This window comes from Myotis nattereri (genome assembly GCF_964212035.1).
Source record: "Myotis nattereri genome assembly, chromosome: 2".
Classification (NCBI taxonomy): Eukaryota; Metazoa; Chordata; class Mammalia; order Chiroptera; family Vespertilionidae; genus Myotis; species Myotis nattereri.
Genome location: NC_138076.1, coordinates 54,085,983 through 54,098,963, shown reverse-complemented (window position 1 = coordinate 54,098,963; position 12,981 = coordinate 54,085,983). Strand labels below are relative to the sequence as shown.

The window sequence follows — 12,981 nt, the reverse complement described above, 5'->3', positions numbered from 1 at the left end:
TCAGGGCACTACTGAAACACTCAGGGAGTCCTCCTAAAACAACATGTCACCTGGATTTATGCAAGTGGTCTGCTGCCAAGGCAGGAAATTCGTTCACATTAGTAAGCACGCAGTTTTTTTAATCTTTATTGTTGACTAGAGGCTCAGTGCACAGATTTGGCATCAGTGGGGTCCTCCTGCCTGGCCTGCAGGATCAAGCCTAAACCAGCAGTCAGACATCCCACTCACAATCCGGGACCACTGGCTCCTAACTGCTCGGCTGCCTGCCTGATCACCCCAGACCACCTCTGCCTGACTACCTGATTGCCCCTAACTGTCTCTGCATGCCTGCCTGATCATCCTAACCGGTCTCCTGCCTGCCTGATCGCCCCTAACTGCCTCTGCCTTGGCCTCTGCACCCAGGACAAAAGCTTTCCTGCCTTGGCAGCAGACGACTTGCAAAAATCCAGGTGACATGTTGTTTTAGGAGGACTCTCTGAGTGTTTCAGTAGTGCCCTGATTGTGCTCTCCCATATTGTATAATTCCAAATTGTTCAAACTGCTAAAATGAAGGCTTTCCTCCAGCTGGCCGCAGGCAACCAGAACCTGGGCTTTCCTCCCTCTGGCCAGCCGCTGGCACCCGGGACCCAGGCAGGCTTCACCCAGGCCCCAGCTTTGTCAGGAAGGACATCCGGAATGACGTCCGGTCTACTTAGCATATTACCCTCTTATTATTATGGATAAATAGTACTACAGATGTTCCCTTTGTGTTTTTTTCTCCTATTGAGACCCTCTACCCTGCACCCGCTCCTCCCAGGCCTTTACCACACTGTTATCTGTGTCAATGGGCTATACATATATGCATATAAGTTTCCTGGTTAATCTTCCCCTACCTCCCTTTCCCCCACCACCTCCCTTCCTCTCCTTCTCTCTGAAATTTTTTAGTCTGTTCCATGGTTCTATGTCTCTGGATCTACTCTGGATCTAGATGAACTTTATTTTGTTCATTAGATTCCACATAAAAGTGAGATCCTGTGATACTTATCTTCCTCTGACTGGCTTATTTTGCTAGCATAATACTCTACAGGTCTATCCATACTGTTGCAAATGGTAAGAGTTACTTCTTTTTTACCGCCACATAGTATTCTATTGCATAAATGTACCACAGATTTTTTATCCACTCAGCTGCAGATGGGCACTTGGGCTGTTTCCAAATCTTAGCTATTGTAAATTGTGCTGCTATGAATATAGGGGTGCTTATTTTTTTTCTAATTGGTGTTTTTGGTTTCTTAGGATATATTTATAGAAGTGGGGTCACTTGGTTAAATGAGAGAGTATGATAAAATTTGGGGGACAAGATGAATTATATCACTTCAAAAATCCTAGGACTTTGTCTTTTTTTAACGTTATAATATCTATGTTCTTTAGGTTTTTAAAAGTGATTCTTACATTCTCTATAGAAGATACAGAACCTGTGACCAGCATAGGACCCTTAACAAAATGATTCAGGTATGACACATTCTAGAGCACTAGGATCAAACAACCAGTTAACATTTTATTAACCCTGTCTGACTTAGCCTGTATAATTAAGACATCTAATAATTCAAATTAAACAAAAAGGACACCAGATGCAGGGAAGGGGGGAGATGGCGACTGGCGGGAAGGTAGGGAGGGACAGAGTGTGAGAGAGTGAGGGAGCGATAGAGGAATGTGTGGTGTGTGTGTGTATGAGCTAGGGACAGTTAGATTCTGCAGGTCTTCCAAGGGGCTGCCAAACCGGGCAGTCTTAGACAGCAGAGCTCCGCTTCCAGCGTGGACACTCCTGGGCGGCCAGGGTGGGCACAGAGACCACGCCATCTTGAGAAACAGAGCTGCTTGAGACTAGGATCCTGGCCTCAGCACCACCCAGTCTGGTCTCAGACTCAAATCAGGACCCTGCAGCCACTGGGGACGGAGACCTGGGACTACAGCTACAGACCCACAGACACCAAGAATCCAGACATCCCCGCGGCAGATTTCTGTGAGTAACAGAGCCCATCCCTCTCCCCGCAAGCCCCTACAGGAATTTGAGCCTGAGAACTTGCGGACACTGGGAATCTGTTCCCTGCAGCTCCGCTACAGGAACTTGAGCCTGAGAATGCACGGACACTGGGAATCTGTTCTCCGCAAGGCAATCGGCCGATGAAACCCGAAGCCCCTGCAGGGTGGTAGTGCCACCTGACTTTGATTCTGGGCAAGCGCTCACTGAAGTGCCCCGAGCTGACCAGGACCCCGATTCTCTGGGCGGGAGGCAGCACTAAGCACCAGTGACTTGACTCTGTTTCTTATCACATGCGCCTGGGATCCCTGATTTCCAGTGCATTCACACTAAGAGGCAGTGACTCCAATTCTTGGTGCATGTGCACACGGGGACCCTGATTCTCAGTGAGAGGCTGAGATACTGGATTCTTGGGGAACTCTGACTCCTGGTACACGCTAGGGGGCTCCGATTCTCAACACATGCCAAGGGGGTCTCTGTTTCAGTGCCGGTGCAGACAGGGTCCCTGATTCTAGGTGCGCACATGAACACTAGTAACGCTGCCTCTGGGTGAGCCTGGTTCCCACCAACCCACGATAGCCACACATCTTAGTGTCGGAGCTCTTCAGTGACACTAGGGCAGTGAGAAGCTCCCACTGCACATGGCCCAGGCCCATGCAACTCGACATTTGAACCTTCTGGTGATAGTCAAAATGGGAAGATGACACAATCCCCAGAGGAAAGAAAATGAGAAGTTGCCAAGAAAGAAAATTAGTGAAATTAAAGCATGCAACATGACAGAAAAAGAATTCAGAGTAATGGTTGTACAATTTATTCACTGGATGGATGAGAAAATCAACAACCTATGCAAGAATCAGGGAAGAGATGAAAAGTAATATAGCTACAATCAAAAACACCATGGAAGGTTTCAACAGTAGACTAGAAGAAGCAGAGGACTGAATTAGTGAGTCAAAAGATAAGGTAGAGAAACAAGCACAATCTGAACAGCAACTGGAGAAAAAAATTAAAAAGAAGAAAGAGAGCCTAAGGGAGCTTTGGGACAACATGAAATGAAGTAACATACGCAAATAGGGCTGCCAGAAGGACAAGAAGAGCAGCAAGGATTAGAAAATCTATTTGAAAAAATAATGACAGAAAACTTCCCAGATATGGGGAAGAATAAAGTTACACAAGTACAGAAAGTCCCAAGCAAGTTGAATCCCAAAAGACCCACACCAAGACATGCCATAATAACAATGGAAAATGTTCATGACAAAAAGAGAATCTTAAAGGCTGCAAGAGAGAGACAGAGAGTTACCTACAAAGGATCCCCCATCAGATTATCAAATGATTTCTCAACAGAAACACATCAAGCTAGAAGGGAATGGAAGGAGGTATACTAAGTGTTGCAAAGCAAAGGACCAAATCCAAGAATACTCTATCCAGCAAGACTATCAATCAAAATTGAAGGGGAAATCAGGAGCTTCGCAGACAAAAAAGGCTAAGGGAGTTTATGACTACCAAGCCAGCAATGCAAGAAATGCTAAAGGGAATGCTGTGAAAAGAAGAAATAAAAAGGTAAGAAAGAACACAGGCACAAAAATAGAAATGACTACAAACAAGTACCTTTCAATAATAACTTTAAATGTAAATGGATTAAATGTTCCAATCAAAAGACATCGAGTGACTGAATGGATAAAAAGACATGACCCATATATATGCTGTCTACAAGAGACCCACCTCAGAACAAGGGACTCACACAGACTGAAAGTGAAGGGATGAAAAAATATCTTTCAGGCAAATGGAAATGAAAAAAAAAAGCTGGGGTAGCAATACTTATATCTGACAAAATAGGATGGTGATCATTTTTGCCTTGCATGCCTGACAGGTGCAGAGCCTTACCTCCATACAACGAAATCTTGGCCTGTTTGGGGCTGATAAATTCTGCTGGCCTTACCCTGACAATTTCCTGACACCTGGCCTCACTACAAAAGCATGAACAGACACCCAGTGGGTGACAACTGGACTTGGTATACCCTGAGAAATTTGCTGAATGGCCTCAGACCCAGCATTGGCACCGAGATTGAACCTCACCCCTACCTGGTGACTCTATGAGAACCTTCCTCATGCAGCTTGATTATTGCCAGAAGCTCTTTCAGTGACTGAGGTGACAGACAGCCCCAAGTGGAGGCAGGCAAAGGAGAATCTCTGGGTGTTTGGGGCCACTTGTTGACCTGCTCCAGGACTCAGTGCTGGGGCAGCTGGCCTTTGTACATAGCATGTTCCTTCCCATGCACACTCAGGCCCAGCAGAGGCAGCCACAAATGGTGGATCACTTTGTAGCTTCAAACAGGTGGCCCACGGCCAGTCACAGGCAGCATCTGACACCGACTTACACTAGTCTCTGCCAAGAGGCCCCAGAAACAACACACATAGTGGTCAGCTTCAAACAACATCAGAGCAGGTTCCAATTAGCTTCAGAAGCAGGATAGCCAAAGGGAGATCTTGGAAGGTACCAGACCTGCTGAGTTTAATTCCATTCTGTGTGGTCAGGACCTGCACAGCAGGTCGTACATTGTGGTCAAGGTTGCTACTCAGAGTAAGCCATCCAGAGTATTGACCCCACACACAAATGGGCCAATAGCAATCAAGACTCAAGAACAACAGAAGGGCTCACACTCAAATACAACATACAACAGAATGTTGCACAAGGGACATTCCTGAAGCACACAGCTTAGGTGAGCAAGGGGACTGTGCCACCGGATCTCATGTACAATGTAGCCCAATCTACAAAGATTGGGAGACATAGCAGATTTACTTAATACATAGAAACAAACACAAGGGAAAACCGAAGTGTGGAGAAAAACAAACATACGACAAATGGAAATCCAAGATGGCTGCTGACAGGACTGCAGGCTGCAAGATAGTGTGCAAGTGAGAGAACGAAAGGAAAGTACATGCACGCGTGGGGAGTGTGTCTACATTTGTGAGTGAGGGACAGCTATATTCCATGGGACTATTGGGGACTGTCAAACTGGTTTCCCCTGCCAGGGCAGCCTCTACTGCTGCTGAAATCTCTCCCTGAGCAGCCTGCAATCTTGAAGGGGAGACTAGCTGTGATTAGAAGCCCAGCCTTACATTCAACTGGGGAGACTTTGGATACCTCCCAGGACCCTACAACCACATCTCCCAGGGATCAACTGCCTCAGCTACGAACCCACGAACACCATTACTCCAGCTTCCCCGACTGCGGGCACCTGAAAAGTCTGTCCAGGAGGAGACTTTTGCAGCACCAAATATGCAGATGGGCCCTGCACCTTCTCACAGAGCAGATAGAAGGAACAGCTGAATTGAACAACACCCACACAGAATTGGAGAATTAAACACAGCTGGTAAGACTTTCCTTAAATGGAAATGTCAGATATCACCTAGAGAAAGCTCTGTCTCCTCAGATTCATCTTGGTGTTTGTTGTTTGAGTGTTTGCTGTTTGCATTTTTTCATTAGTTGTTATTTTATTGGAGTTTTTCCCCATATACATATATTTCCCCCCCTTCTTTTTTCTTTTCTTCTTTTCCCTCTATTACATTTTTTCCTTTTCTCAATATCATTTTTGCACTCTTTTCTATCTCCTAACTTTTTTTTTCTCTGGTGGTCACCTTTATTTGGGTTTATTAGTATCGTGAATACATTTGTTTTTGGTGCCCTGTGCGTTGTGTCTTATTGTGTTGTATTTTGTGCCTTTAAGTCAACACAAGAGAGAGGGAGCTACATAACCAGATACCCTGAGAGGAGCAATCATGGGGAGACAAAAAACTGGCCCACATACAAAAGAAAAGGAGGACTCTCCAGAAAAGGAAATAAACAAAATGAAGGCAAGCAATATGTCAGAGAAAGAGTTCAGAGCAATGGTCATAAGGATGGTGAAAAAGATAGAAGACAAATTCAGCAACATGTGTAAGAACCAAGTGGAAATGAAGAATAACCAAGAAGAAATGACAAATAACATTGCTGCAATAAAGAACTCAATAGAAAGCATCAAGAGTAGACTAGAAGAAGCGGAGGACTACATCAGTGAGTTAGAAGACAAGGTAGGAAAAACTACCCAAGCAGAGCAGCATCTAGAAAAAAAAGAAACCTTAAAAAACAGGAGGAGAGACTAAGGCAACTTTGGGACAACACGGAATGAAACAACATCCACATAATAGGGGAGGAAACTGAGCAAGGAATAGAAAATCTGTATGAAGAAATAATGGCAGAAAACTTCCCTGATATCGGGAAGAAAAAACTCACACAAGTCCAAAAAGCTCACAGAGTCCCAAACAAAATGAACCCCAAATGACTGACACCAAGACACATTATAATTAAATTGACAAACACCAATGACAAAGTAAGAATCATATATGCTTCCAGAGAGAGACAAAAAGTTACCTACTAGGGATCTCCCAACAGATTATCGACTGATCTCTCAACAGAAACACATCAGGCTAGAAGGGAATGAGATGAAATATACAAAGTCATGCAAAGCAAGGGTCTGAATCTAAGAATACTGTACCCAGCAAGGCTATCAATCAAAGTTGAGGGTGAAATCAGGAGTTTCACAGACAAAAACGACTAAGGAAGCTTATTACCAACAAACCAGCAATGTAAGAAATGCTAAAGGGTCTGTTGTAAAAAGAAGAAATGGGAAGGGAAGAAGAAATACAGGCATAAAGAATAAAAATGGCGACAAACAAGTGCCTATAAATAATAACTTTAAATATAAATGAATTAAATGCCCCAATCAAAATACATAGGGTAGCTGAGTGGATAAGAAAATATGACCCATATATCTTCTGTCTACAGGGGACCCACCTCAGAACAAAGGACTCACACAGACTGGTGGTGAAGGGATGGAAAAGGGTTTTTCAGGTGAATGGAAATAAAAAAAATCTGGGGTGGCAATACTTATATCTGACAAATTAGACCTCAAAGTGAAGGCCATAACAAGAGATAAGGAAGGCTACTTCATAATACCAAAGTGAGCAATTCAACAAGAAGATATAACTCTGGTAAACATATATACACCCAATACAGGAATACCCTAAACATAAAAAAAAAATCTGGAGGATATCAAGGGAGAGATTGACAGCAATACAATCATAGTAGGGGACTAGAATACCTCACTAACACCAGTGGATAAATCCTCTAAACAAAAAGTCAGCAAAGAAACATCGATCCTAAATGACTCACTAGATCAGATGGACTTAATTGACATCTTCAGAACATTTCACCCCAAAGCCACAGAATACACATTCTTCTCAAGTGTACATGCGTCATTTTCAAAGATAGACCACATATTGGGACACAGGAAAAGTCTCTTCAAATTCAAGAAGATAAAAATCATATCAAGCATCTTTTCAGATCACAATGGCATAAAATTAGAAATCAATGACAATGAAAACAATAAAAAAATAAAACACTTGGAGGCTAAATAGCATGCTATTAAACAATGATTGGGTTACCAAAGAGATCAAAGAAGAAATAAAAAGCATCATGGCAACAAATGACAATGAATATACAACAATTCAAAACCTATGGGATACAGTGAAAGCAGTCTTGAGAGGGAAGTTCAGAGCTCTACAGGTCTACCTCAGAAAACAAGAAAAAAAAGGTAATAAATTATCTAACACTACAACTCAAAGAGTTGGAAAGAGAGCAACAAGAAAAGACCAGCGTAAGCAGAAGGAAGAAATTATAAAGATCAGAGTGGAGATAAATGACATAGAAACCTAAAAAACAATACAAAAGATCAATGAAACCAAAAGCTGGTTCTTTGAAAGGAACAAGATTGATGAATCTATAGCCAGGCTCACCAAGAAGCAAAGAGAGAGGACCTAATTGAACAAAATCAGAAATGAAAGAAGCAAAATAACAACAGACCTTACAGAAATACAAAGGATTGTAAAAAAAATATATGAACAACTCTATTCCAAAAAACTAAACAACCTAGAGCGGTGGTCGGCAAACTGCGACTCACAAGTCTCATGGAGCTTTTTGGCCCCTTGAGTGTGGCTCTTCCACAAAATACCACGTGCGGGCGCACGTACAGTGTGATTGAAACTTCGTGGCTCATGCGCAGAAGTCGGTTTTTGGCCTAGGTGAGTCTATTTTGAAGAAGTACTGTTGATATTTGGCTCTGTTGACTAATGAGTTTGCCAACCACTGACCTAGAGGAAACGGAGATATTCCTAGAAAAATATGACCTTCTAAAACTCAACCAAGAAGAATAAAAAAATCTCAACAGGCCAATAACTAAGGAGGAAATTGAAGCAGTCACCAAAAAACTTCCAGCAAAAAAATTTCCCAAGGCCAGACTGCTTCACAGGGGAATTTTACAAAGCATTCAAAGAAGACCTAAAACCAATCTTTATCAGACTATTCCAAAAAATTCAAGAGGAAGGCACACTTCCAAGCTCTTTCTATGAAGCCAGCATTACCCTAATCCCATAACCAGATAAAGACAATACAAAGAAAGATAATTACAGGCCAATATCCCTATGAACATAGATGCTAAATCCTCAACAAAATTCTAGCAAATTGGATCCAGCATTACATTAGAAAGATCATACATACACCATGACCAAGAGGGATTTCTTCCAGACATGCAAGGCTGGTACAATATTCACAAATCAATTGACATGATACATCACATATACAAATTGAGAAACAAAAGTCACAGAATCATATCAATTGATGCAGAAAAGGCATTAGAAAAATTCCAACACCCTTTTCTGATAAAAATTCTCAGCAAAGTGGAAATTAAGGGATCATACCTCAACATAATAAAAATCTTATATGACAAACCTACAGCCAACATCATACTCTATGGGCAAAAACTAAAACCATTTCCCCTAAGAACAGGAACAAGACAGGGATGCCTACTTTTACCACCCTGTTAGGCATAGTACTGGAAGTGCTAGCCATAGCAATCAGACAAGAAAAAGAAATACAAGGCATCCAATTGGAAAAGAAGAAGTAAAATTGTCATTATACGCAGATGACATGATATTGTATATAGAAAGCCCTAAACACGCCATTAAAAAACTACTAGAATTAATAAATGAATTCAGCAATGTAGCAGGATACAAAATTAAACCCAGAAATCTATGGCTTTTTTATACACCAATAATGAATTCACTGAAAGAGATACTAAAAAACCAATGCCATTTACCATTGCACCAAAAAAATTAAGATCCCTAGGAATAAATTTAACCAAGGAGGTAAAGGATCTGTACTCAGAAAATTATAGGACCCTGAAAAAAGAGATAGAGGAAGACATAAACAAATGTAACAATATACCGTGTTCATGGAAAGGTAAAATCAACATGAGCAAAATGTCCATACTACCAAAGCAATCTATAGGTTCAATGCAATCCCCATTAAAATGCCAATGGCATACTTCAAAGACCTAGAGCAAACTCTCCAAAAATTCATCTGGAATAAAAAAGACCCCGAATAGCTACAGCAATCTTGAGAAAGCACAAAGTTGAAGAGGCCATAATACCAGATATTAAGCTATACTATGAAGCCACTGTTCTCAAAATTGCCAGGTACTGGCACAACAACAGGCATATAGACCAATGGAACAGAACAGAGAACCTAGACATCGACCCAATTCATTATTCTCAATTACTATTTACAAAGAAGGCAAGAACATATAATGGAGTCAAGACAGTCTCTTCAATAAATGGTGTTGGGAAATTGGTCAGATACATGCAAAAATAAACTCAAAATGGATAAAGGACTTACTAGTAAATGTAAGACAGGAAACCAAAAAAAGCTTAGAAGTAGCCATACACAGCAATATAGCAGACATTTGTTGTAGCAACATCTTTACTGATTCAGCTCCTAGGGCAATGGAAACTAATGAGATAATAAACAAATGGGACTTCATCACAATAAAAAGCTTCTGCACATCAAAAGAAACCATCAACAAAACAACAAGAAAGCCCACTGCATAGGAGAACATATTTGCCAATGTTATCACCGATAAGGGTTTAATATCCAAAATTTATAGGGAATTCATATAACTTAACAAAAGGAAGATAAATAATCCAATTAAAAAATGGACAAAGGACCTAAATAGACACTTTTCGAAAGAGGACACACAGAAGGCCAAGAGACATATGAAAACATGCTCAAAGTCACTAAACATCCAAGACATGCAAATCAAAACAACCATGAGGTATCATCTCACACCTGTCAGAATGGCTATCTTCAACAAATCAGCAAAGGCAAAGTGCTAGGGAGGATGTGGAAAAAAAGGAACCCTCGTGCACTGCTGTTGGAAATGCAGACTGGTGCAGCTACTGTGGAAAATAGTATAGCGTTTCTTCAAAAAGTTAAAAATGGAACTTGCATTCGACCCAGTAATGCCACTACTAGGAATATATCCCAAGAAAACAGAAACACCAGTCAGAAAGGACATATGCACCCCTATGTTCATAGCAGCACAATTTACCACAGCTAAGATTTGCAAACAGCATAACCGCCCATCAACAGATGAGTGGATTAAAAAACGGTGGTACATCTACACAACGGACACTACGCTGCTGTAAAAAAAAAGGAATTCTTACCATTTGCAACAGCATGGATGGAACTGGAGAGCATTATGTTAAGGAAAATAAGCCAGTCAGAGAAAGATAAATATCACATGATCTCACTCATTTGTGGAATACAATGAACAACATAAACTGATGAACAAAAATAGAACCAGAGTCACAGAAGCATTGAACAGACTGTCCAACCTATGAGGGAAAATGGGGGCGAAGAAGTAAGAGATCAACCAAATGGCTTGTATGCACGCATATGAGCATAACCAATGGACACAGATGGGGAGGGGGTGGGAGGGGAGGTCAATGGGGGGAAAAGGAGACTTATGTAATACTTTAAACAATAAAGAATTTAAATAAAAATAGATAAGGATATGATGGGGCCCTACTATTCTCACAAACATGTTTCTGTTTTTATTTTTACCACTAGAAACATCAATATGAATACAAAACAGAATTAGAAACTCAGTATGCTCTCTAGGGTGCATTTATGCAAAATAAACAGTTCATAATATAAAACTGGCAATATAACCTTCAGTAGGAGCTCTTTGTTATTTAAGGAAAAAGAAGACCAAAATAAAGGTGTTTTCACAGCAAGAGAATTATTGTAGTATTAGTAGAAGAACCAGTTCAAGCTCTATTCAGTTCTCAATTAACAAGATATCCACCTTGATATTTCTTTTCAAAGGTCACACTCAAAAAAAAATGAAACCATTTTAATTGTCACAGCAAAATAGAATGATTACCTAGGCTTTTATGTTTGAACTGTGAGGACTTTATGATTTTAATTTTTTTTTTTTCCTGAGCACCTCATTATGTCGCACGCACTGCTGACTTGACTATAGCAATTTTCAGCTCTTGGCTCTCAAGCATGATTTCCTTTCTGTTTTTCTTATTGCAAAATTAAGCTTGCTATATTGGATAGGAATCAGCCATCATGAAAGGGAGGGATGGAGAGAAACAGAGAGGGAGAGAGAGTGGTGGGGGATAGGCAAAAGAGGAGAAAGGAAGACTCAGAGAAAGGCAACAAATTCCTGAAAATCCCTAAATTGATCTTTTTTACACTTAACTCTCTTCCCACTGTTAGAACGTAACATTCTCTCTGATAACAACTATGTTTCCATTATCTCCTCCCTTAAGCCTCTAATCTCTCTCTCTCTCTCTCTCTCTCTCTCTCTCTCTCTCTCTCTCTCTCTCTCCCTTAAATCAGCTCTCTTCCACCTTCCTCATACATTCCAGCCTTTCTCACATTCATTTATTACTAAACTTCTTCTACACATGCTCATCTTCTAGTTCTATTTCTCTCAAGGAATCATCCATGAAGATTCCCTCCCACTTATTTCTGTATCAAGACTAGTATAATCTTGCACAGTCTCCTTCATATTTTATGTCAATTTCTTTCCATTTTCTCCATTGCCAGCAACCTTCTCTCTCTTGCACTTTTTTTTTTTTTTTTTTTTTTTTTTGGCTGTGTTACAAAAGAGCCAGTTTAGTCAAAAAGACCAAAGCCCATGTCATCATCAGACTCCTCAGATTCTTCTTTCTTTGCTTCCACTGTCTTCTCCTCAGCTGGGGCAGCAGCGGTGGAGGGGGCAGGACCTCCTGCTGGTGCAGCACTAGCTGCAAGGGCAGGTCCACCAGCCCCTACATTGCAGATGAGACTCCCAATGTTGACCTTGGCTAGAGCCTTTGCAAACAAGCCTGGCCAGAAAGGCTCAACGTTCACACTGGCTGCTTTAATGAGGGCGTTGATCTTATCCTCCATCACCGTCACCTCATCTTCGTGCAGGATCAGGGCCCAGTAGATGCAGGGGAGCTCTGAGACGGAGGCCATGGCGAGGGCGAGTGCTGGGCGAGCGCTGCCGGGAGCGATGCTAGTCGCCGGATTCTTGCACTATTATTTAGTTTTCCAGCAGGTCTCCTATATACTACCTTATTCTCTTCATCCTATCCTCCTTTTTTTTTCTTCTTCAAAATATGCAACTATTGCCAAGCCTCCTGGGCAGTAAGGTACCTATCTTCATAGTAATAGATAGGCATGGACATACTCGAATTCTTTGATTCAATTCAGTACTATCTGAATAAGTTTGCTCTGCTAAAGAAATTTTTGGTTTCCTGGCTTGTTCTCCTCCTTTGCCAGAATCATGGTAAAATGTAGATATCTGAACTTTTGTGATTGAGAAGTAAAGGAAGACGATGAAAAGGACTTAATGATGGAGGGTTGGAAGAAAAAATTTAAGGAAATCTGAAGAAAGGCATAACATTAGTTCACAGAATGAGAGGAGCTAAGGAATGCTGTGCTCTTCCTATTGTGTCAGAAGCACAAATTAAGAAGTAGAATTGATTTTAACTTACTTTTTAATTGTTGCATGATCTCCTTGGCTATAACTTTG

At 41.3% G+C, this 12,981-nt stretch overlaps 1 protein-coding gene across 1 annotated transcript; it reads right to left on the bottom strand.

The window, feature by feature from the left end:
* Window positions 1-12,077: 12,077 nt before the first annotated feature.
* LOC308535817 (large ribosomal subunit protein P1-like) lies at window positions 12,078-12,469 on the bottom strand (the record flags this gene model as incomplete). Its single annotated transcript, XM_081114801.1, has 1 exon — window positions 12,078-12,469. The coding sequence occupies exon 1, from the start codon at window positions 12,420-12,422 to the stop codon at window positions 12,078-12,080; it is 345 nt and encodes a 114-aa protein (XP_080970927.1). The 5' UTR covers window positions 12,423-12,469.
* Between the last annotated feature and the right edge of the window lie 512 nt (window positions 12,470-12,981).